General features: G+C 37.2%; 1 protein-coding gene and 1 long non-coding RNA gene across 2 annotated transcripts in view; one reads left to right on the plus strand and one right to left on the minus strand.

Moving 5' to 3' along the window:
• Window positions 1-21,543, plus strand: part of LOC116657199 — a 100,760-nt gene that overhangs the window by 34,529 nt on the left and 44,688 nt on the right. The window lies entirely within an intron of this gene.
• Window positions 485-21,333, minus strand: ODAM (odontogenic, ameloblast associated). Its single transcript, XM_006188671.3, has 12 exons — window positions 20,429-21,333; window positions 8,544-8,609; window positions 8,403-8,444; window positions 7,821-7,868; window positions 7,009-7,242; window positions 6,521-6,568; window positions 4,625-4,729; window positions 3,812-3,859; window positions 2,938-3,009; window positions 2,345-2,503; window positions 2,061-2,116; window positions 485-1,073 (listed from the first exon to the last, which is right to left on the minus strand). The coding sequence occupies exons 1-11, from the start codon at window positions 20,450-20,452 to the stop codon at window positions 2,087-2,089; spliced, it is 876 nt and encodes a 291-aa protein (XP_006188733.2). The 5' UTR covers window positions 20,453-21,333; the 3' UTR covers window positions 485-1,073; window positions 2,061-2,086.

Here is a 21,543-nt window from a genome sequence, read left to right on the forward strand (position 1 = left end):
AAATACATTAAGAAGTACTTCCATAGTACTTCCACAAGTAAATGGGGGAAAATTAACATTTTTCTGAGTTGACCCTTGAACAAGATGGGGGTTAGGGGTACCAACCCCCACATAGTCAAAAATCCATTTATAAATTTTCAATCGGCACTCCATATCCGTGGTTCCACATCTGAGGATTCAACCAGCCACAGATCGTGTAGTATGGTTGTAGGTATTTATTGAAAATAAAAATCTACGTATAGCTAGACCCCTGCTGTTCAAATCCGTGTTGTTCAAGAGTCAACTGTACTTTGTATGAGCCAAGTATCTTACGTGTATTATTTCATGTAGCCCTTTCAGAGACTTTGAAAAGATAGATATTGCTATGTCTGTTTTACATCTGGGAAGATTGAGACTCAGTGTAAGGGACTTGCTGAAGTTTCCAAGCCAGATTGAAAGCCACATCTGATGAAATCCAAAATCCATGTCCTATTTTGTACAGGATGTTGCCTCCCCAAACCAGTGTACATCTTCCGGAGGACCTATCCTTTTGGGTGATGACAGCCATCTCTCCATGTAGCTGGGTCATATTGACAGCATGCGCTTAATGATATCTGCCACCAAATAATTCTGATTCTAATGGAGAGTGCATCAGAAGGAATCTGCTGAATGGGCCTGGGGGAAATAATGAAGTTGTATGTCAAAGCTAAGTATGTACTTGAGTTCATCAGTCTCAGTCACCACACTTATAAATCCAACCATAGGATATCTTTATTCTTATTGAGGCCACCATTTTCCAGCACCTTCCTTTATTAATTGCAGTTATACAATTCATTCAGTGATATTAGCTTTATTCTCATTGTTGTTACTTTCCAGATTATGCAATGAAAGTATATTTAAAAAGAAATATAATTTTGTAAAGATAAGGCTTACTAAATAATTGTATTATTTTCCTATGACTTATTGAAAGAGTGTAAGTAGAAAGGCATTCAGGAGAAGAGACAAACTATTTTCTATTTTTCAAAGAACTGATATTAGCATCGGGGAAGCAAATAGCCTCAAATGATATCCAAGGCACTGCCACATCTTGTTCTCTGAAAAACAAAATAGAAGAGCATTTTAATACCATTAGACTGTTTTCTGTAAAATTTCCCGGATATTTCTAAGTTGCTTAAAAAGATATAGAAAACTCCTTCTGGCATTGATGCCACACAGAGTGAAGGCCACACTTTACATATAAAATCTCTTTAGTACTTCTGATTAGGTAGTTTGAATTGGTTTGCACTGGACAAAATGGTGCATTGTAGACAGACTTTTCTAAACAGGTGTTCATGCAATTCATTTCTGGTTGCATTTTTGTAGACTTTTTTTTAATCTGAAGAAAGCCGAGTATTCATTTTCATAGAAGGAGGAATCAGAAGATACTCACAGGTCGCAGGGAGGGGATTTCAAAAACCTTTGCCGTTTACTTTTCCCTTTCAGGCCAAATTGTTTGCTTTTTCATGTGTATTTTTTGCTTCTTGTTGTCATCCCATCCTGCTTTTTTTTTTATCAAACACCCACTAGCCTCACAGCCAACTAAGCCCATGAGGAAAGGGAGTCAATTAAAGTTATATTTGATATAAAATACAGAATTTTAAATTTCCATGTGATTGTGCGATTTTTTTTTTTTTTTTTATCATTTTGAGACTTTATTTCATGCTAATCTGATACAAATGTTTTGGCACTGTTACAACTTTTAGCTTGCAAAGTGAAGTGGTGATTTGGGAGAACTGACTTTGTATTTGATGCCTGTAGAATGTCTTTTACATGGATTAGAATATGTACTATTTGTGTTTTCAAAGTTTATGCCAGGTTTATGGCATAGGCAGATAAGATCCTCAAAAATTTCTGATTTTTAGAAAATTGCTAAAATATCATGATTATTATTAGCTTTATAGGAATATATAAGCACTGACTTGGATTTTTTTTTTTTTTCGTTTTGTTGTAGATCTTTTCATTAGTTCCCTTGACTTTTTTTTTTTTTTTGTAATTTAGGATATGTCATGATACTTAATGAATGCCTCTTGGCAAATACCTACCTCAAACTTTGAATGATTAGTACATCTTACGGTTCCTTTAGGTTATCAGTCTTGGCCTAGTGAGGAAAAGGATGTTCATAGGAAGTTTTTATTAAATCAAAATTAAATTATATTCTGACTAGTGGATTATTAGTAAGCAATTATTAGCCTTCCTATTCAAAGGATAAATTCTACTATATCATTTATGCTATCATTATTTCTGTGACTAAGTCCTGTAAATTAAGCACTAACTTTATATTTTCTATTAGACACCAGTTTCTTATGTAAAATGAATCTTTGATTACCTTCTTTTTCATGAGCTCTGGAGTAATAGTTGGGTCTATAGCAGAAGTAAAAACACTTGTGCTGGGTTTTTGTGAAGTTGAAGGAATGACAATTCCTGCATTGGCGTGCTTAAAGTTTATCATTTCTTTTTGTAAATTCGGTAACACTCTTCCTGCTGGCTATAGGGGGTGAGAAAGAAAATAAAGTGGTTACAGGCTCCATGCACAAGGTCAAAATTGGGAAGAGTATAAAGCAAAAGGAGTGAGATGCAAAGCCAAGACTTTACTTAAGAAATAAATACGTTTATTAATTTTCTAGATTATAATCTATCTTTTAGAAAGACTATGAATATATACCAGTAAACATGGATGTCTCTTAATACCAGATTTTAAATGAGTGTACCTATGGAAAGCATCTGGCATGTAGTAGCCCCTCAATAAATATTTGATGGACTGAGCAAATTGAATCTTGAGTGGCAAGAGATTACAAGGGAAGGAGTAATAATTGTTGATGGAATAATAATATTTTCATCGAAATGAACAAGAGGGCAAGAGCCCGTAGTCTGTCAGTTGCTGACTTCGAGTAGCTAGCAGGTTGTGGTAAGGAAACGTACCATCACAGCAGGTTCAGGAGCTGTGCCTAGGAAGGGATCAAAGACTGGTTGCTGCTGTCCTCCTGGTCTAACCTGAAAAATTGGGAAATTTAAAAAAGTCTAAATTATGAATCTATAAAATATGTTGTTTTGCACCCAATGCAGTTAACACTTCCCAACTTCTTCAATTAGTTTCTTCAAAATGAAAACAATAACTTAGATTTGAGAAAGAGAAAAGCAGCTCCTCACAGTAAGAAACTGGTCTGACCCAGCAGCTTTGCTTCTGCGTCGTCAGGAGCTGGTCTGACATTCACTGCCAGGCCCTGGTGCTCCCCTGTTGTATGTTAAAAAATCCCACCCAACACGAACATCAGACCAGGTCACCTCTGAGCATGACAAAGTGCGACCAAAACAACACCACTGTGTAACTTTGTCTAAAGCCAGGTCCCTGTGCAAGGCACAAAAATACCAGGCATCCTCGGGTCCTGGCTAATCTGGAGAACTGCTTCTTTACCAGTCACGGCCGTTGCCTCGCTCCATTGTTCTGATCTTCTAGGTACAAATAGGTAGATTACCCAAATCATAGAACTACCCCCACTTCCTGAGAACACCTAATCCAAAGTGAGCCATGACTCCTTGAATTCTCCCCACTATCACCTGACACAAGCCCAGACCCTCTGAGAAGTCATTTCAGTACCTTCCTGTGAAGACCCCACGGCTCCCCATGGTGTGTGTTCTCCCCTGTTACAGTGAGTGGGTAAATCCAGCTCTGTCCAATGAGAGGTGTGTTACCGGTGGGTTTTGACTGAAGAGCACTGACAGATTTAACAGTTTAGGAAGCAAGTCATCTCAAAAATTAATTTTTACTTTTAAGGGGAAGTATGCATTTACTTACAGGTTCTGCTTGTTGTGGAATATATCCGAATTCAGTATAGAATGGCATCTGTCAGAATTTTGAAAAATACATTAGATTTGTTCTTATGATTCTGTCATAATTTTGTGATAACTGATTACTTAGAATTTTATCTATGTATTTATATTATACTTAAAGTTTTTTTTTTAAGTTCTAGGTTGTATCCTTTTAACGCCATATGATTTCTAGATTAAACCTCTCCCTTTCTCTTTAAATTTACATGACTTCATTGGAAGTACTTCTACCAGCCATTTAAAGCTTAGTTTTCAGTTTTCTCTAGTTGATTTGGCAAGTTTTAAGCAATGATAAATTTTTTAAAAAGAAATCTAGCTATGTATGAGCCACCTGAATTTCTATTAGAATTCTACCAATTTCTTGCATGTCCACGAAACTCAATATAATGTTATCTAACTGTATTTCAATACCTAGTGATCATAAGTGCCCTTTAATCTTGGCAGCTATTTTTTAAAAAATAATGGCTACGTGGATATATGACAAAAGGGATGCTGGTAGATTTTTAAAAGTTATAAAACTTCATTTTCTAATATGAGTCAGCTTTTGGCCTCTGATTTTATTGACATCTGTTCAGTGACTTTGTTCTTTCAAAATTCAGCCTTGGAGTGTATTTCCAAATTAGTGTCACTTTAAGGGGAAGCACAATATCCTTTTATGACCAGTCCAAGCTGTTGAGTTTTTGCACTAAGCATAATCAGATGTTCCCTTCTCTGAAAATGTACTGTATATTCTTTATTCTCAGGTGGAACTAGTCATATTAAAATCAAACACTTGAAATACCTGCTCCTCGAATAGCTGCTGTCCTGTTTGCGGAGGGGACCAGGCGGCTGTTTGTTGAGGTTGTTCCCAGGGCAGGAGCACGTAAACTGGGTAGTATTGAAACATCTGTTTGTAAACAGAAGAGTACAGAAGAGCTTCCTTTAGATCAACGCAGGCCTTTTTTTTTTAAGTCTTCTAATGTTAATATTTTAAAACTGATTTATATTTAGTAATTCTATGAACAAAAGAACACATAAAGAGTCCTTCCCAAACTTTAGAAAAAATTTGTATTGCACATAACACTGGGCTTTGTTTCAAGGTTACTTGGTCAAACACATTAGGAAGTAGTAGATTCAACTAAATAACGGGCTTTTTAAAAGAGCACCTTGGACTTTGTATATAAAATTCATATACGTATGTTCTTTGTAAATATCTAAGAAGAAGCTAGCCTATGCAACATTGTCCCTACATTTTTTTTGGAATCTTCATTCTGCAGGACATGGTATTAGAATTGCTACCATAATAAATGGTCAAGAACATATTGCCTTCAATAACTGCCATTTGATTAAAGCAATCCATATGCATCATAGAATATTTGGAAAAACCAGAAATAGACAAGGAACAAATAAGATCACCCACAGTTTCACCACTCACATTATCACGTATTGGCATCCACTTATGTAGTGTGTGTCTGTATATGCATATGTGTTTAAAGAAAACGGTATCGTTGTACATGCATGGGGTTTTGTTTCCTCGTATGATTTAATAAGAGACTATGTTGGGTATGAGTTAAAAAACAATAACTATGATTTAAGAAGAGGTGTATTTCACACAGCAGTTCTTAATCCTGGCTAAGACTCAAAATCACTGATTGAACATTTTAACAGATAATCATATTTGCGGTCTGCTCATGGGGGTTTGATTCATTAGGTGTGGGCAGGGTCCAGATATTTGTAATTTTCGAGGTCGTCACCAGAGATTCTAATGCAAAGCTAGGGTGGGGAGCCACTGGTTTAGTGGTTAAAGGAAGGGTGAAGAATTACATTCCAACTCAGCTGTTTATTTGCATCAGGATTGGGAGCTTAATCTCATTAACACTGGCTTCTTCATCCTTAAAATGAAGTCATTCCACTTGTCGGGTATCTAACTCTGTAAATGCTGTGGCATAGAATGAGATAATGTCTAGTGGTAACTTTTGTTTTGTAATAGGGATGGACAAAATTACATAATTGTGATCATACCAGAGCCAAGTGGTGTAACTTTTTATGAAATGGTCAATATTCGCTGGTGAGTGATATAATTTATCTATATTCCTATTTCTTTGAATCCAGGATATTATAAAATTGTTTAGCCTGATCTTGAGAGGCTTTTCCATATTACTTTAATAATTCATTTAAAAAGATTCTCTTATTAAATGGAAATCACCACCATTTGGAGTTAAACTGAAAATATATAAAAACCTGGGAATGTTTTGAGCAGAATTTCATAACTCTCTCTACATCATATTATATTTTATCAGTTTAATGCATCTTTCCCTGAAACAAAGTTTAGAGTTGGGCAAAGTTAGCTCATAGCATTTTTCTAGAGTTTTTCCCAAATGCCAAAATGCCAGAGCTTTAGGTGCAGAGAGGACAGAACCTCAGGCTTAGTGAGCTCCTTAATTCCCAACCCAGTAATGTCCTGGAAACTCAGGGGTCCTGGAGATTCTCAGCTGGCCTCCCTTTGGGAGCTGTTAAGTGAGCCTAAGATTAACAAACTGATGCCAGCCCAGCAATGGTAGTATCCAGACAGTGATAGCATTGTGTGGGTTTTATAGCCCTGCTATAGGGGTCAAGGCTACAAATGTAAAAGAAAGCATTCCCTGGAGAGAGTAGGCAACCATCTCTCTACAGGGGCTATGGTATTCCTTTCATTTACCTGTGCTGGCTCTTGAGGCATTCTGAAGGTGAACAAAGAGGGCATAACCTGCCAAAAAAGGAATGGTAAAAAGTTATACTTGACTTTTTAATCTAAAATTCCACAGCTGTTTTCTTCAGACCTAGCCATATAAATATATAATCTGCAGACTTTGATGATGACAAAAGGTCATCTATTACATGTACCATCATTAATGCTAATTCCCTTTTTTTTTTTAAAGATGCAAGTTTCCTAATTTTCTTTTCCAAAGCATGCTTTAACACTTTTGATTCATGGCTGTGACCTAGAAGAGCTGATTTACATGGCATTTTTTCATGTCAGAAATCAGAAAGATGAGGAAGTACTTCCAGTGATGTAGAAACATACTATGAGAAAGAATTCTTGCTCAGTAACTCCTGTCTTATTGCAAAGCTGATTCATATTCATTTTTCACATTCAACGTGCATTCTCTCTCCTTGGGGTAACGAGATGGAAGAGGCCCAACTTACCTCATTAGGGCCCTGTTGGGTCTGCGGTGGTGTCTGAGGCTGTGAGGGGTCCAGCTGTCCTGCCTGGGTTCCTGGAGTAAAAATGACCTGTCCTGGGAAGGGTATCTGATTCGGGAACAGTCCAGCAAACCGGTCTAGAGTTGATAATGAGAATTGGGAGAGTCCTGGAATTGGAGCCTGCTGCTGCTGTTGTAGTGTCTCAGGGAAAGGAGGGATCCAGGAATTAAACGGGCTCTGAGAGGACACAAAAGAAAGAAAGGAAGCACTTCTCTTTCATTTCAAAAAGAATTTAAAATCAGTCTTGAGCAAGAAAGAGACAAAACCTAAATAATATCTATATTTCCATTGCTACATTATAAAAAAGGACAGCATCTTGACACATTATGAGTCAGCAAATAGCATGAACAATGCTAAATTCCCAGTGGTCATGATAAGGAATATGGAGCAGAATCAGGTGGATAAAAGGTGCAGTTTTTGTAGTTGCCAGACTGGTGTCAAATCTTTTTTTTTTTTTTTTTTTTAAACCAGTTAGCTGAGTATGACTTTGTGTAAACTGGTAAATTTAACTATCTCATAGTTGTGAGAGTCTGTGCCTGGCATATACGAAGTTCTCAATAAATAAATGTTAATCAGATGATAGTTTTTACTTTAGTCTTTAAACAGATGGTAATTCAAATATATAGAACAAACTCATAGCTTTAAAAATTGAGATTTCAGAAATGGAATCAGAAAACACTCTGCTGTCATACCAAGTACCATAAGAAATGAGCAGGAGAAAAATGTTCTTGAAATAATTATTGAGGTTGGGGTACCTGAAGCTGTAGTGGCTGAAGCTGAGCATTATTAAGATTCAGCAGTAACTAGAAAAGGAAGAATAATATGAAAACAAGATTACTACACATGCTGAAATGATTAAGAACAATGTTTGCTACAAATATCACACAAGTCAGAGCCGGCTGGTCATAGTTTCCTGTTGGAGGTGAGATGTTTTCTCACTAAGCTTATACTGTGATTAGAGGTTAGGCTTTAACTATCTCTCCCCTGCTGTGTGTGAGATTGCACAACTTTAGCTCATGCCAGTGGTTTAGTTAGTCATTTGATGATCTTTTGAACTCCTATATACCCCATATTGATGCTATTAGAACTAAAAGATATGCAAGACTCTGTCTCTGCCTTTAAGAAACTTGCAATCCAACAAGGGAGGCAAAATAATATTCTAGAAATAACCTGGTGTACAAAACAAATGTGATGATTGGAAATGCATTTAGATACAAGGGCTGTTGGGCAGAACTGAAATATAAATCAGTGGAAGGCTTTTATCTCATCCCCACTGGGCTTTCATAAAAGAAACAAACAAAAAACCAGGGGTCATTGTTTTAAGTATTTATACTAACCTCATTGCTGTTGCTTGCAGACATAAGACGCTGTGGGATAAGCTAAAAAAGCAAAGAAACAAACAAAACCCAGAAATGGTAAAAGAGTGATTTGCCATGGGTTTTACACAATGACTTCTGTTTTACCATGAAATCACTTACCGGGGCTGACATTGTGGCTCCCAGTATCCCAAGAAGAATTATAGTTTTCATTTTCAGATGAAATATCTAAAAAATAAGTTGTGAAATTTAGCTTTAAAAAGATTGTCTACGTAAAAATCATGATAACAATAATTAGTTGGTATTGTTCAATCAGAAGAGTAGTTGAGTGAACTCTACAGTATTTACTTACATACTAGGATTTTAAAATAAAAAAGTCACGTTTATAAATATAAATAAATATCACTCATTCTTTTTCTCAGAGCAGCTATTTATAAAAACCAAAGTTGTTTGCTTGTCCTTTCAGCTTGCCCACGTGACTCACTTGGCGGCACTTGATGTAGTTACAGGAACGTGTGAACAAGATGGTCTCATCCCCTGTGCTGTTTGTTCTACACTGAAGAGAGTGGGTCCTTTGGCCCATGGGAAGCCCATGACGGGGATCGATGAACTAGATCCTTATTGTAAAAGCAATTTTAATGTCTATTTAATGTAGTAGTAAAAAAACTACAATAAAGATCTGACAATAGCAGTTCAGTACCACACAGTTTCTAGTTAAAAGTCTAATAACATTAAAACATATTAAAACTAAGCAACTGAATCAATATTTTTCTAATTCAGGGAAAGAGGTTATAGAATTAAACTGTAATATTGATTTATAGTGCAACTCATAGGAATATGTCATCTCTTGTCCTCCAGATGTGAAAATGCCTGGCCTAGTTCAAATCAGTGACATACACAAGCATTGAGGGTGATCTTGGGTAGTTTATTCTGCGGAGTTGACTGACTTGTGTTCTTAAAATTATGAAAGCAAAGATTTGATATCTTACCTCCCTCCTTTACCTTTGAAGAGAAATCTAGACTCATTCGAGGTCTGTGTCCTTTTTGTCTTTCAGCTCTGCTGTTTGGAGCTTGTCTTAAATTTTAAAACCCCATCTTTAGAAAAGGAGGACCAATCATTTTTCAAAGGGACCAGTGATTCAGTGGGTTTCAGACAATGGCTTAGCTAACAACCCCTTTCCTAATCATCTAGGTGGTATATGGATTCCCACAATTTCAGTAATGTCGTTAAATTACCCTCTGAGGAATGTTTCCCTGTGGTCACTCCTGGCTTCTGCTTTGGTTATGACTAATTCCTCTAGAATAATTTTGCTCTACTCCTTCTTTTACCATCCTTAAAATTGATACCCTAATAGAGTAACTTTAAAAGACTTTATTCAAATATTAATGGGTGATTATTTTTACTTCAAGAGCAAAATACAAAATTATTAGACATAAGGCATGTCTAAAAGATAAAAATTCAAAACCTAATTAGGGGCAGTAAAGATTCTTTAGTTCTTCCATGCTGTACTGAGTAAATATGAACTAATTTCATTTAGATTCAACCCTAAAAACACCAGTATATCACCTTCTACCTGTAGAATAAAATTCTAAAAAGTTGTTAAATTTCTATATGTCTTTGACATGTATGTCTCCACGTGATTATGTGGCTTGAAAAAAATAATTTAACAAATATGAAGCATGATGGTCCAGATTTTAAAGATGATGGAGGGGAATGTTTCGTGTTTTAAAAAATTCTCTTGCTAAAATATGATTTTGGCATTCAAAATACAACTCAGTATTACTATCTGGACGTCATTGTTATTTAAATTTTCTTCATCAAGTCAGTTTTGTGTTTGTCTTGTTTTCCTTTGTTATTAATATTGACCCCACTCTAATAAATATCTAATCACAACTGTTGTGACAAGGTATTAACAGTGAATTCCCACTGTGCAAGAGTCCTTTGGCTAATTAATCTTGAATAACTAATGGTGGCTTTATCATGCAGGAAACCAAAGTTACTACCTTTTGATGAATTTGTCTTTTTTAGTAGAATGAGACACTTAGAACTTGCATGGCTCATTAATACTGAAGTGATTATACCATTTGTTATCTGGTCAAAAAAACCACAGAAACAAAAAAGTAGTTAAGATAACAAGACCCTTCTCTTTACTACAGCAGAGAAGCTACCACAAGGACAATATATCTGTTAGAAAGGTACCTTCCCAAGATTTAGAAGAGTTGTCTGTCTAGATTCGTAAAGTAGATCACCCCAGATGTTGATGCAGATTTTACTAGAGCTAGGTGGTTAATCTAACCAGTTATTGCCTGGAAAATCCAGTAGGTTAGTTGAGTGGGTGAACTAGGTAGATGGCTCAGAATTGCCCAATGCTGTATATACAAGGATTGACCTTGTTTTAGTCTAAATATTGTCAAATTAGGTTTAGTACATCATAAGCTCTCAGTCTTCTGAGATTTCTTATTGCATTGTCCAGGGTCTTAGACAACTAACCCCCTGAGTGAGCCAGAAAGTAGTCACGGCCAACCACTGAAAATGTTAAGATCTGTACTACAGAGCTCAAATAGAGTCGATGTGGAAATTACTCTGAAAATGAACCGTTTCACCTAGCTGCATTCCTCAAATCTGAAGGCAGTTCGAAGGAGATTTCCATCCTTGTTTCCTTTTTGCTTTTATTTTCCATTTCTTGAATATTCTTAAGAAGAGCAATTGGAACTGAAGTGGAAAAAAAAGGTAGGCTACCCTTTTCTATCTGATAGCATCCAATTCCCTGTGTCACTGGAGGCCAAGGTATCTCTGAGTAGAAAGGAATGTAGCAAGGGGCTCTAGTTTAAGTCTTTTCACATCATAGTGTGAATATTGTCTGTGTCTCAACTGTGTTGAACTTATTTTTCTATCCCATGTCAGTCACCCAGTAGATATTCCACTGACATTTGTTAAATAAATGGATTCCTTCATTCAGGGGAGAAAAAACTGGTGACTGAGCAATGTCAGCCTGCATGGATTAAGGTGCTGGGACATTAAGCAGAGGAATCTTAAAGATGAGGAAATTCTGAACCAGATATTGTCATTGGCTTCGTTATTTTGTTTTAGTTCAATTACCGGGACACCAGACACCCCTTTATTCAAATAAAAGCACAAAACAGATATCAATGCCAAGTACATATAACTGTTGGATTATGTACCCTTGAAATTATCCATGTCTTTGCTCTGTTCCAGTAATATAAATGATGAAGCAGCAACAAGAATGGCTTATAACTTAGTCCTTGCAAAATGTTACCTCTGCTTGCTTTTTGTTCAGCTAACCTGAAAATTGATTAAGAGGCTCACAGAGAACCATTGTGAAGTAGATTCTGTACACCAAGAGAGCCGACTTTGAATTTTCACACTGTTTATAATAAAAATAAATTGCTTGCTTGTGAATTATACTTTTCCAGGAACTTCTAATTACGTATCAAGGTAGGCAGGATGCATATATCACTGCCACGTTTCAGTGAGAAACCTGCGGTCACAGAAGGTTAGTGACCTCATCCATTCATTTATTCATACAACAGATACTTACTGTGCACCATCTATAGTCCATATCCTTGGTGGACACTGAGAAATTAGTGTTAGTAAAACAGACATGGTTTCTGACTTCATAGAAATGACTTTTTTTCCCCACTGTCAAAAGATCGCCAGAATTGTGGCTAGTATGCAGGTATTTTGATTATTTTTTTAATTTTATTTTTTAGTTTAAAAATTTTTTTTTCTTTTTTGGAGGGGTAATTGGGTTTATTTATTTATTTACTCATTTATGTAGTTTTTTTTTTTTTATTTTTTAATGGAGGTACTAGGGATTGAACCCAGGACCTTGTGCATGCTAAGCAGGCACTTTACCACTGAGCTATAACCTCCCCCAACCAAATTTATTTTATTATTATTATTGGTTCTTAATCAAGTAGCCTGTCTAAAGCACCAAGCTGCCTAACCAGAGAAGAGAGACTAGCACAATTCCAAGGATAATTAACAGATAAAAATAATAAATGATGACAGTGAATATTTTAATATATTGTTGAGGTTGAACAATGCATCTCATGTCAGTGAAGGTAATAGGTTTTTTGACTCCAACAATTACTTCATGAGTAGCCTGTGTAGTAAATGCAGAGAATAAGCAAGCTCTTAATCAAACCTCTTCTGCTACAGAGTGTTTACTTTTAACTTCTATGAGACTTGCTAAAGTGCCCCCTTCTGTTTAACAGTGTATATTACTGGATATTAATTATCACGTGTCCACTGTGGCTCTGGCTCGATTAAATGAGTCTAATTTTATAATATTTAAGATTTGTAGGTATGTGCATGTGAATTATGACTATAGAGTATAATTTCCAGGAGTAGTTTGTTCAGGAATAGAGGTAGTGAGAAAAATAAAGTAATATATACTTCTTCCTTTCCCCAAAGGGAAATAAATAAGTTTCCATTAATTAAGTAAATACACCTGATTCCCCCTCCCCAAATATATATCTTTGCATATTTGATGAGGGTAAGTGTACAAATGGGTACCTTACTGCCACAGAGTACGTGAATCACAAGTAATTAAAAGATCCACAAGCTCGGGTACTTTTGTTCGACACAAGCAAGGAACAGTGCATGACAATCAATGGAAGTGAAAACAAGGTGACAATACGGATATTTTTAATGAAAATGGAAATCACTTTTCAGAAAAGTTTTTGCTCAGAAAGAAGTCACATGAGTTTCAGAGTAATTGAGGACCCAGCACACAGCTGGGCTTGGGCTGCAGGACAGCGCCCGCCTGTGACTCCCCGTGACTCCCTGCAGTGCGGGCCACAGGGGTGGCAAGTGGAGCTTGCCTTCTCCAGTGCAGCCTGGCGAGGTCTGGGCAAGACCACACCCACCTCTGAAAGTCACTCCTTTGTCCCCTGACTTGAAATGGTTCCTTTTTCTACTGAACCTCTGTAGAATTTATATGTGTTCCTGGCTCTTTGTGAATACACATCCCTGTATCTTTCTACTTTTTGGAACTGCAATCAAAGTTTGGCCCCAATCTGGTTTCTGTCCTATAACTTTCCAGAAATGAACACATCTATTTTAATTAAAATCTTAGAGTTCTAGGAGCTTGATTTAAGCTTAGTGTCTTTGGCTGACTGCTTGCTTTCTCCTTCTCAGACATCTCGCCAAGCCCCTGCTATGGTCATTCACTCTTCTGAGTGTCCCGTCAAGGGAGCCTAGTAGCCCCGGCCCCTCTGCCTTAGTTCTCCCCCAGAATTCTGCAGATTGTCTTGTTTTCCATTCCTTTACAATAAAACTTTACCTCCTTCACAAGATTGTATGCTTTCTCATAGCAGTGACATTTCATTGCTCAAAATATTTGCGACCTTGTCTTCCTTCTCTTTTCTGCTTGCCTTCTTCCACCCAGTTACTCTTTTTCTTCCTTCACCTCCCACTCCAGTTCTTCTTTCCTTCCACCTATCAAGCCCTCAGTGATCTGACCCTTGTTTTGTTCTTTCACTTGGCTGTTTCTCACTCTGGTCCTTGTTCACCAAGCTCCAGCCATGCCAGCTTTCTTTCTGAATATTGAACACGTTGAATTGATTCCTGCCTTGAGGCTTTTGTATCTGTTCCCTGTGCCTGGAATGAGCTCTCTCTGATCACTAACGGGCTGACCCCTTCTCATTGTTCATTTTAGGACTCACCCCCAAAAGGCTGTTCCCAGACCATTACCCAGTCTGGAGCAGCAACTCATGTCATATCACCCTATTGAAATTCTCTTCACAGCAAGTGTCCCTGTCTCCTAACTGATCTATTTGTTTTCTTCTTTGGTTATTTATTCTTTTTAGTGTTATTCATAAATATTTGTTTTTATAGTGACCTTCCATCACTAGAATATGGCTTCTTTAGAGCAGAAACTGTTTTGTTCACTTCATCCTCAGTGCCTGGAAGGGTGTCTGACCCATAACAGGTATTCAAATATTTGTTGAACAACTGCATGATGATTGTTCTGACTCAGAAATTCCAAGGACAACTTTTACATAGTGAGATTCAATGTTTCCCACAGCACTAACAAATATTAAAAGTCATTGAAGTGCTTGATAACATTATATTGTTTGCTACAATTATGCTTCTTTCTAGAAACTCATTCTGTTGTATAGGAGTATTATGATACAATAAAATTGTTAATGCAATGTCTTCTGTATTCCAAACAAAAAAGTATACATCTAGCTTGGTTTAAGTCTCTGTGACCTCATTTCTGGTGAATTTACAAACATGAAGAATTTGGTCGAAGGGAGTGGTCTTTTGCAATTATGTGTTTCTCTGTTTGTAATGCCTTAATCCACATCTTAGAAGTTTTAGAAATGTCTACATTTTTTTCGGCTTGCTGTTTGGACAGTGAAAGGGGAACTTATTTTTTTGTGGTTTGGAAAATAAGGCTAAGTATCAAGTCTGATTATGGAGTCAAGGACTGAAATGGGAGCTAGATTGGCAGACAGAAGGATCAGAAATAGGAAAAAAAAATCAGTCTGAAGTGTATGAAAATTCATGCTATGAATGGGAACTGTGTGCTGGAAGTCTCTCAATGTAACGTGTTCAGATTATGGAGAAAGATATGAGTAAAAATACTGCTAGAACCTAAGTTTGTCATCCTGCTTCACTTTGGGAATAATTCTGTCCAAATTACTGGGGTTGGTCGGTTAGTCACTCATATTCACACTATCCTGTCCTCTGAAAAATGGGAAAAAAGTCACCTTCAGTTTCTAACTTTCTTCCCCAGAATTTTGCATTAGTCTATGCAGTGGATGCTGCAATACTCCAGCGGGAGCCCCATTCGGGAACCAAAGACTTTTCACCCCAGCTGTTGTAGTGCAGCCCTCCTCCCTCCCTCAGGGGTATTGTCCCTTCCCAGGCCGGCAAACAGCATCTAACCAATCTGCTAAAGGCCATCCTAGCTCCAGAATTCCCCGTGGGGTTGAGACACAGCAGCCTGACTTCTGTCTCCCTTGGCCTCTTCCTGTTTCCTTCCCCTCCATTCCATGGGCGTTAATGCCAAGGTCCCCTCATAAATTTCCTACATGTTAGTTTCCACCTCAGTCTGCTTCCTGGAGATCTCAACCTGTTACCAAGGCTTTCGTCATGAAAGTATTACCTCTGGGTGACATGTTTTAAAGATCTGACACTAGTTCATTAAGTGTTAATTATTTCTCATCAGTGAGTCAGCTCTGAATCACTGCGGAGAGCAGATTACTTCTGAGAAATAGCCTCTAACTCACTAGTCTTGGGAACGCATCGCATTTACCGTGTGTTGAATTGTGAATGCTGTTTTTGTGCCTTGGGCCATAGTCTGATATCCAAAACTAGATTTCTCATTAGACTTGCTACTATTATATATTTTAACAATTAGATGTATATTGAATAAGAGCCAATATTATGTTCTATAATAGGTCATAAAATGACTAAACAAGAAAACCCTAAGGCCCTACATGTAGAGTCCATGTTGGAAAATGATTGCTGGTTATTCTCTTCTCATAGAATGTTTGATAAAACTTGCCTCCCACTACATCATTGCAAAGCCTTTCTGACCAAGTCTCAGAGGGAGGGAATAGAGATTTCACTAGGGTAAGAAGCACCTGGCAGTTTTGCAAAGCATACACCAGAGAGCTTAGCACTACATGCATTTGTGAAGTACCCAGTTAGGACCAGAATAAAACAGGGCTATAGAAATTTAATTTCCCAAAACTCTTAACAAAACTTCCCAGTTTATTGCATTCATTTGTTACCAGTTTTTAACTTGTCTCCATTTCAAAGAGGGGCTGTGTAAGGATTGAGGTTAAGAACATGGATTCTGGAGTCATTTTGCCTGGCTTTAACTCTGCTAGCAGCAAGCCTTTGAATTTTAGGCAGATGTTCTTTGAGGCTCAGCTTAGCTTTCTGTAAAATGGGGATAACCTCACAGGGTTGTTGAGTTCATTAATGCTCATTGTTTATATAAAAAGCACTCAATGTTAGTTACATTAAGCATTAGACAATAGGCACCTTGAACATCCCTAGGGCCTGGCATAAGTCTGACACAGAATTTCAGTTGAATGAATGAAAGAATGAAGTATATTTCACAGAAAGACCTTTTATTACAAAGACTGGCAGTTGGTGCAAGAGAACAAAAGTGAAAAACAAAGAACCAATGTGATGTTAGAAATAGAAGACCCACAGAGCACTTGGGTAGAGGAGGTCCGTGAACCAAAACTAAGGCTATATGTTATCAATCATTCTGTTAATTAAAAATATGCTTGAAAAAATTCTGAAATATTGATTTCAACATTTCATTAAGAAAAGATCACTTGGTTCTACCAATTCCTCTTTCTCTCAAATTCTAACCTTTCTTTCAGTCAGTGGTGTGCTGGTTAACCAGATCTCTGACAAAAAACAAAAAGCAAACCAAAAACCCCTCATTTTTAGTCTCTCCCAATTTCTATAGTATAAGTACTCCCACCAGGCCCATTTCAAGTTACCAACTGTTTACCAACTAGCTTCTAAAATTCCTAAATATTAAAGATTGCCTCTCAAGGGGCAGTAACAGTCAGCTCCAGCAGAACAATGCCTTTGCATAATGGATAATGTTTTAATCATCCAAATAACAGAGCTTTGTTGCCCTGGCCAGAAGTATTTGACATGATGCATCTCATGTAAGTGCCCATTTATGCTGAGGATGTAGGTATTTAGAGATATGTGAAACTAACATTTGTTTGGTGCCAGATAGAAGGTTCTCAGCTATGTTTTCTGAATACATTTTTTCAGTTGATCCTCATAAGAACCTGCAAAATATCATTATCATCAGTATAATTACAAGGAAACTGAGACCCAGAAAGATTAAGTAATTTGCCCAAGGTGGCATAGTTCATTAGTAATCGAGTCAGAATTGAACCCAAGCCTTTTTCCAAAGTAAATATTTATTTCTAAAGCATTCTTTATGTGTTTGCCCAGGATGAAGACTCTGGGTAGTTTTTTCCCATGTACTTTTGATTTTGAGATGCATTAAACATACATAATGAGCTTCTTGATTAAAATTTCCTTCTCACCGTTTGTTAAAGACTCCCCAGATGTCTTGAATAATATAATCCCTGACATATATTCTGTTATAATCAGTATCTCTCAATTTCTGAATTTTCAGAGGCTTGCCTTAGTTCACAGAGATACTAAGGCAGACAACTTATTTCTGCTTCAGCAGCCCTCAAGAAGCTCATTCTGACATGAAGAAATATGTCCAAGGTCATTGTTCCAATACACAGCTTAAGAGCCCTCAGCTGAGATTACAAACCATGAAGGTCACCTAATAACAGTGCTTATTGTTCTGGTCACATTTCAGTGAAAGAAGTTTGATTTTCTCTATTCCTTTTCCAAGAAGCTCTTCCACCTGCAAAAACAAATATTTAAGGCAGCAGAAGCCAAGAACTAAAAAACCAGAGACAACTTTCCTCATCAGGACTGCTTTCAGAAATGAAGAAAATCTGTGGAAATGCCAATATTGTGTTTTCATAAATTATTTGCTTAACTGGATATTTTAGTAATAATATTTACAAAGAATTCTACTTTCTTTCTGAAATTAAATTCTTGACTGAGTTGGATACCCCATCAAATTTCTGAACGTATGTGCTATTACCTTCCAGAGCATTTTCCTCCTCTTGTATTCTCTCTTTTTCCATAAATAAATGTATAATATACACGCAAACATTTACTTGCAAACTTTTATAAAGCATCACATTCAGCACTGTTTCTGAATGATGATGTTAATTAGAATAACAGTCTTGCTTAATAACATGTGGATTGTGCAAGGTATTATACTAAGTGCTTTATTTACGCATACCAACCCAATTGTATTAATCATCCTACAACCTTGAGCAATAAATATTGATATTCTCATTTTATAGGTAGATAAAATATTGATCACTGAGATTCTGAAATCTTCCCGAGGGTATATGATTAGTGAGTTCCAGGGCCGAGATCTGAACTGAGAGCTATGCAACTTCAAAATACTCTTCATGACAACCAGACCACACTAAAGCACATAATGTATTAAGCACTTAATCCATAACCTTAATGTTTGCAGTTTCATACATGTACACATTTTATAAAACTCACTTAGTAATTGAATACTGTTTTGTCATGGGTCTGATGGCTATGAACCTAGTGTTTTTCTTCCTCTGTATTTTCTTGAGCATCCACCCATACGTAAGGGTTGACAAAATCTAATTTATTGTTAATATGTTCCTGTCTGCTGTGATGCCTACGTTACATTATTATGGAAAATACCATTTTTTATGCTGTCATTTACCAGGCAAAGGTTAAAAAATAGCATCTTGGAGATAAATTAACTAAAAATTCTACAAAATAAATTCTAACCCTGAAGGTAGGAATGGATGAGAAAGTATTACCAAGAAACATTCACAAAATTGGCAACTAATCTCCATGAAGGAGACTAAAGTAGTCCATGAAGAAGCATTACGTAACGGTTTGCAAATGTCTGAGGATGGGTTCTCTGTCTAAGCCTGGACTTTGAATAAGTGTTAGGTTGGGTTGAAATGACTCTCCTAAAAACCAGCGTGAATGGAACAATTAGTGGGAAATGATTTCGAGGCGGCGCGGCCTGTTTGGCTGCCAGGACAGTAGGGATCATTACTTGGGCACTCGTTCTGCAGTCATCAACTCATCCTGATTTCCCTGGGAGGGAAGACTCACTAAGCAGTCATGTTCACTGTTTGCCCCGGTGAGGAAAGCAGGCTCATTGGTTTTCTTGTTGAAACAAGCAATTTGCATTTGCCTGGGGCCTTCACATAGTTTCTAAGCCTAGGAAATTACTGAAAGCTAGGATAAACAAGTAAAATCTTTGTTCTAAGTAGAATTTTGAAAATAAAATTCTGTAAGGGAATATAGAATTTCTTCATGTCAGAAGGTTAGAAAGAAGTTCCTGGTTCTATATTTTATAGGTACTTCAGAGAACTGATTTAGATTAAAAGACTAGATGTGCCTTCAGATAAATACTCTTTTGGCACAGATGAATATAATATGAGTCCAGAAATGAAACACTGTGGAGACCTGGCCTGGGGCTAATTGTGTGCATTGAAGAAATCTCTGGCAGTTCCACTGTGATATTAGGAAATTCTTGGTAGGAGAAGTTCCTAGAAAACAAATGCACTGCTTTTTTCCTTTGTCAAAAGTACCAAAGAATTCAAGAACATATTCTACCCAATGACATGTGCCAGTTGGGGTAGGTAAGATGGTCATAAGATTTCCACATCTGTAATTACCATGTAGCACCAGGCCCAACACAGGCCCTAGATTTTTGACAAAAACAGCAGCTGCTTATAAAGTACAATTTCAGCAAAATTTGTGAGTCCCAAACTCTCACCTGTAAAAGTGATAAAAACTGAAGTTTATAACTCATCAGCGTTCTTTAGATTGAAAACATTGTGAAGGGAAAACCTTTTAACACTATATAGGTTGGGGTGACTTATTAGAACATCGTAAATGCAGGAAAATAATAAATTTATTCACAACATCTACTACATTTATTGCACAAATGGCATCATTAATAACCTGAATCTCATTTCATGCATTTACCACCTGTGTCATTTTGGGCAAGTTGACTAACTTCTCAGAACCTGTTCCCTTCTCTGTAAAATAGGACAAATTACATACTTACCTCCAGGGTGTCGACAGAAAGTAAATGTGACTAGATGAGAAAATTAATTGCTCACCATAGTCATAATTCTTAATAAATCACTTTAGGGGAAACTTGAAACATCTGATTCTCCAAGGGCAAGTCTCTAGGAGATAACGATCGTTTGAAAAAGGCTCACAAACTGATCCATGTATGTGTGCTCTCCATTCCAATTGAAAAGCACCAGGTTGCATTGAAGAAAAAAAAAAAAGACTACCTAGAAAAAACGTTTGTTTTAACAGTAAAGAATAAACAGCTACTGCTCATATGCCTATCTCTTGCTGTCCTACATTTTTTACCCCCAAATCTTCCCTGGTTTATTGATGACCATTTAATACTCACGATGTATTCTTTTTGCTGAATCATGGTATCCTCTGTCAAATGCAGATGACTTCATTCCCTCATCCAAACATTATTTACCGAGCACTATCAATAATCCAGAGACATTGCACCGGAGCACTTATGGTCTAATGGATGAGGGTTGTATATGAACAAATGGGTGTGACGTTGTTTGCTGAGGACAGAATAGAGGTGAGTCCATGGCACACGTGGAACAGGGATGGAGTGGGCTGATAAAACTTCACAGGGCAGGAAAACCCTAAGCTGGGCCCTGAACTAAGAGAGGAAATTCACCAGGCAGATGTAGGTGGAATGAAAAATTCCAAGCAAAGTGTACATTATGTGCAAATGCATGGGGCATGACATAGCTTGATACTTTGGGGACATAATTATTGGCTTGAAATACTGGAATATGAATTCCTGTGGGAAATTGATGGGATGTTCATGGCAGGTGGTCAGAGGCCACATCATACAGGGTTATCTAAGACAAATAAATGTGCTTAGGTTTTATCCTGTTTGTAGCTGGCATCTGTCCATGAAGCAAAGGATACACATGCTAGCTGTTAGTAGTGTCTACCAAATATTTCCATTCCTCCTCCTGGTCATATGTAAAGTTCTACTTTCCAGCCCTTGAATTTAGTGACTGACTCTGGCTGATTAAATATAAGTGAGAAATAGCATGTGTCATTCTGGCTGGAAGCTTTCAGATAATTCACCACTCTCTCTTTCTGCTGTGGCCACTGGCAATGTTCTAGATGGTAGCTTTTTCACCAACATGTGTTCCTTCAATCTGAGTTCCCGAGTGAGAGCAATACGGAACCGAACTTAAACTGACCTACAGAGAATGTGTAGTGTAAGGGAGACATAAATCTTGTAGCTGCAAGCCACTGAGGTTTGGGGGTTGTTTGTTACTGTAGCATAATGTAGCTTGTCTTTCTTGTTACACTGCCACATGTACCGCATTGGCATCGGACCATCCTAGCTCTGTGGTATGTTACCCGTGTGACTTCAAATGAACCACATAATATTTCCAGACCCTAGTTTTATGATCTGTAAAATAAGTCCAGGTGACCATCCCTAAATGAAATGATGCTCCAGCAAGGGGTGTGTGTGTGTGT

Source organism: Camelus ferus, chromosome 2 (genome assembly GCF_009834535.1).
Source record: "Camelus ferus isolate YT-003-E chromosome 2, BCGSAC_Cfer_1.0, whole genome shotgun sequence".
Lineage (NCBI taxonomy): Eukaryota > Metazoa > Chordata > Mammalia > Artiodactyla > Camelidae > Camelus > Camelus ferus.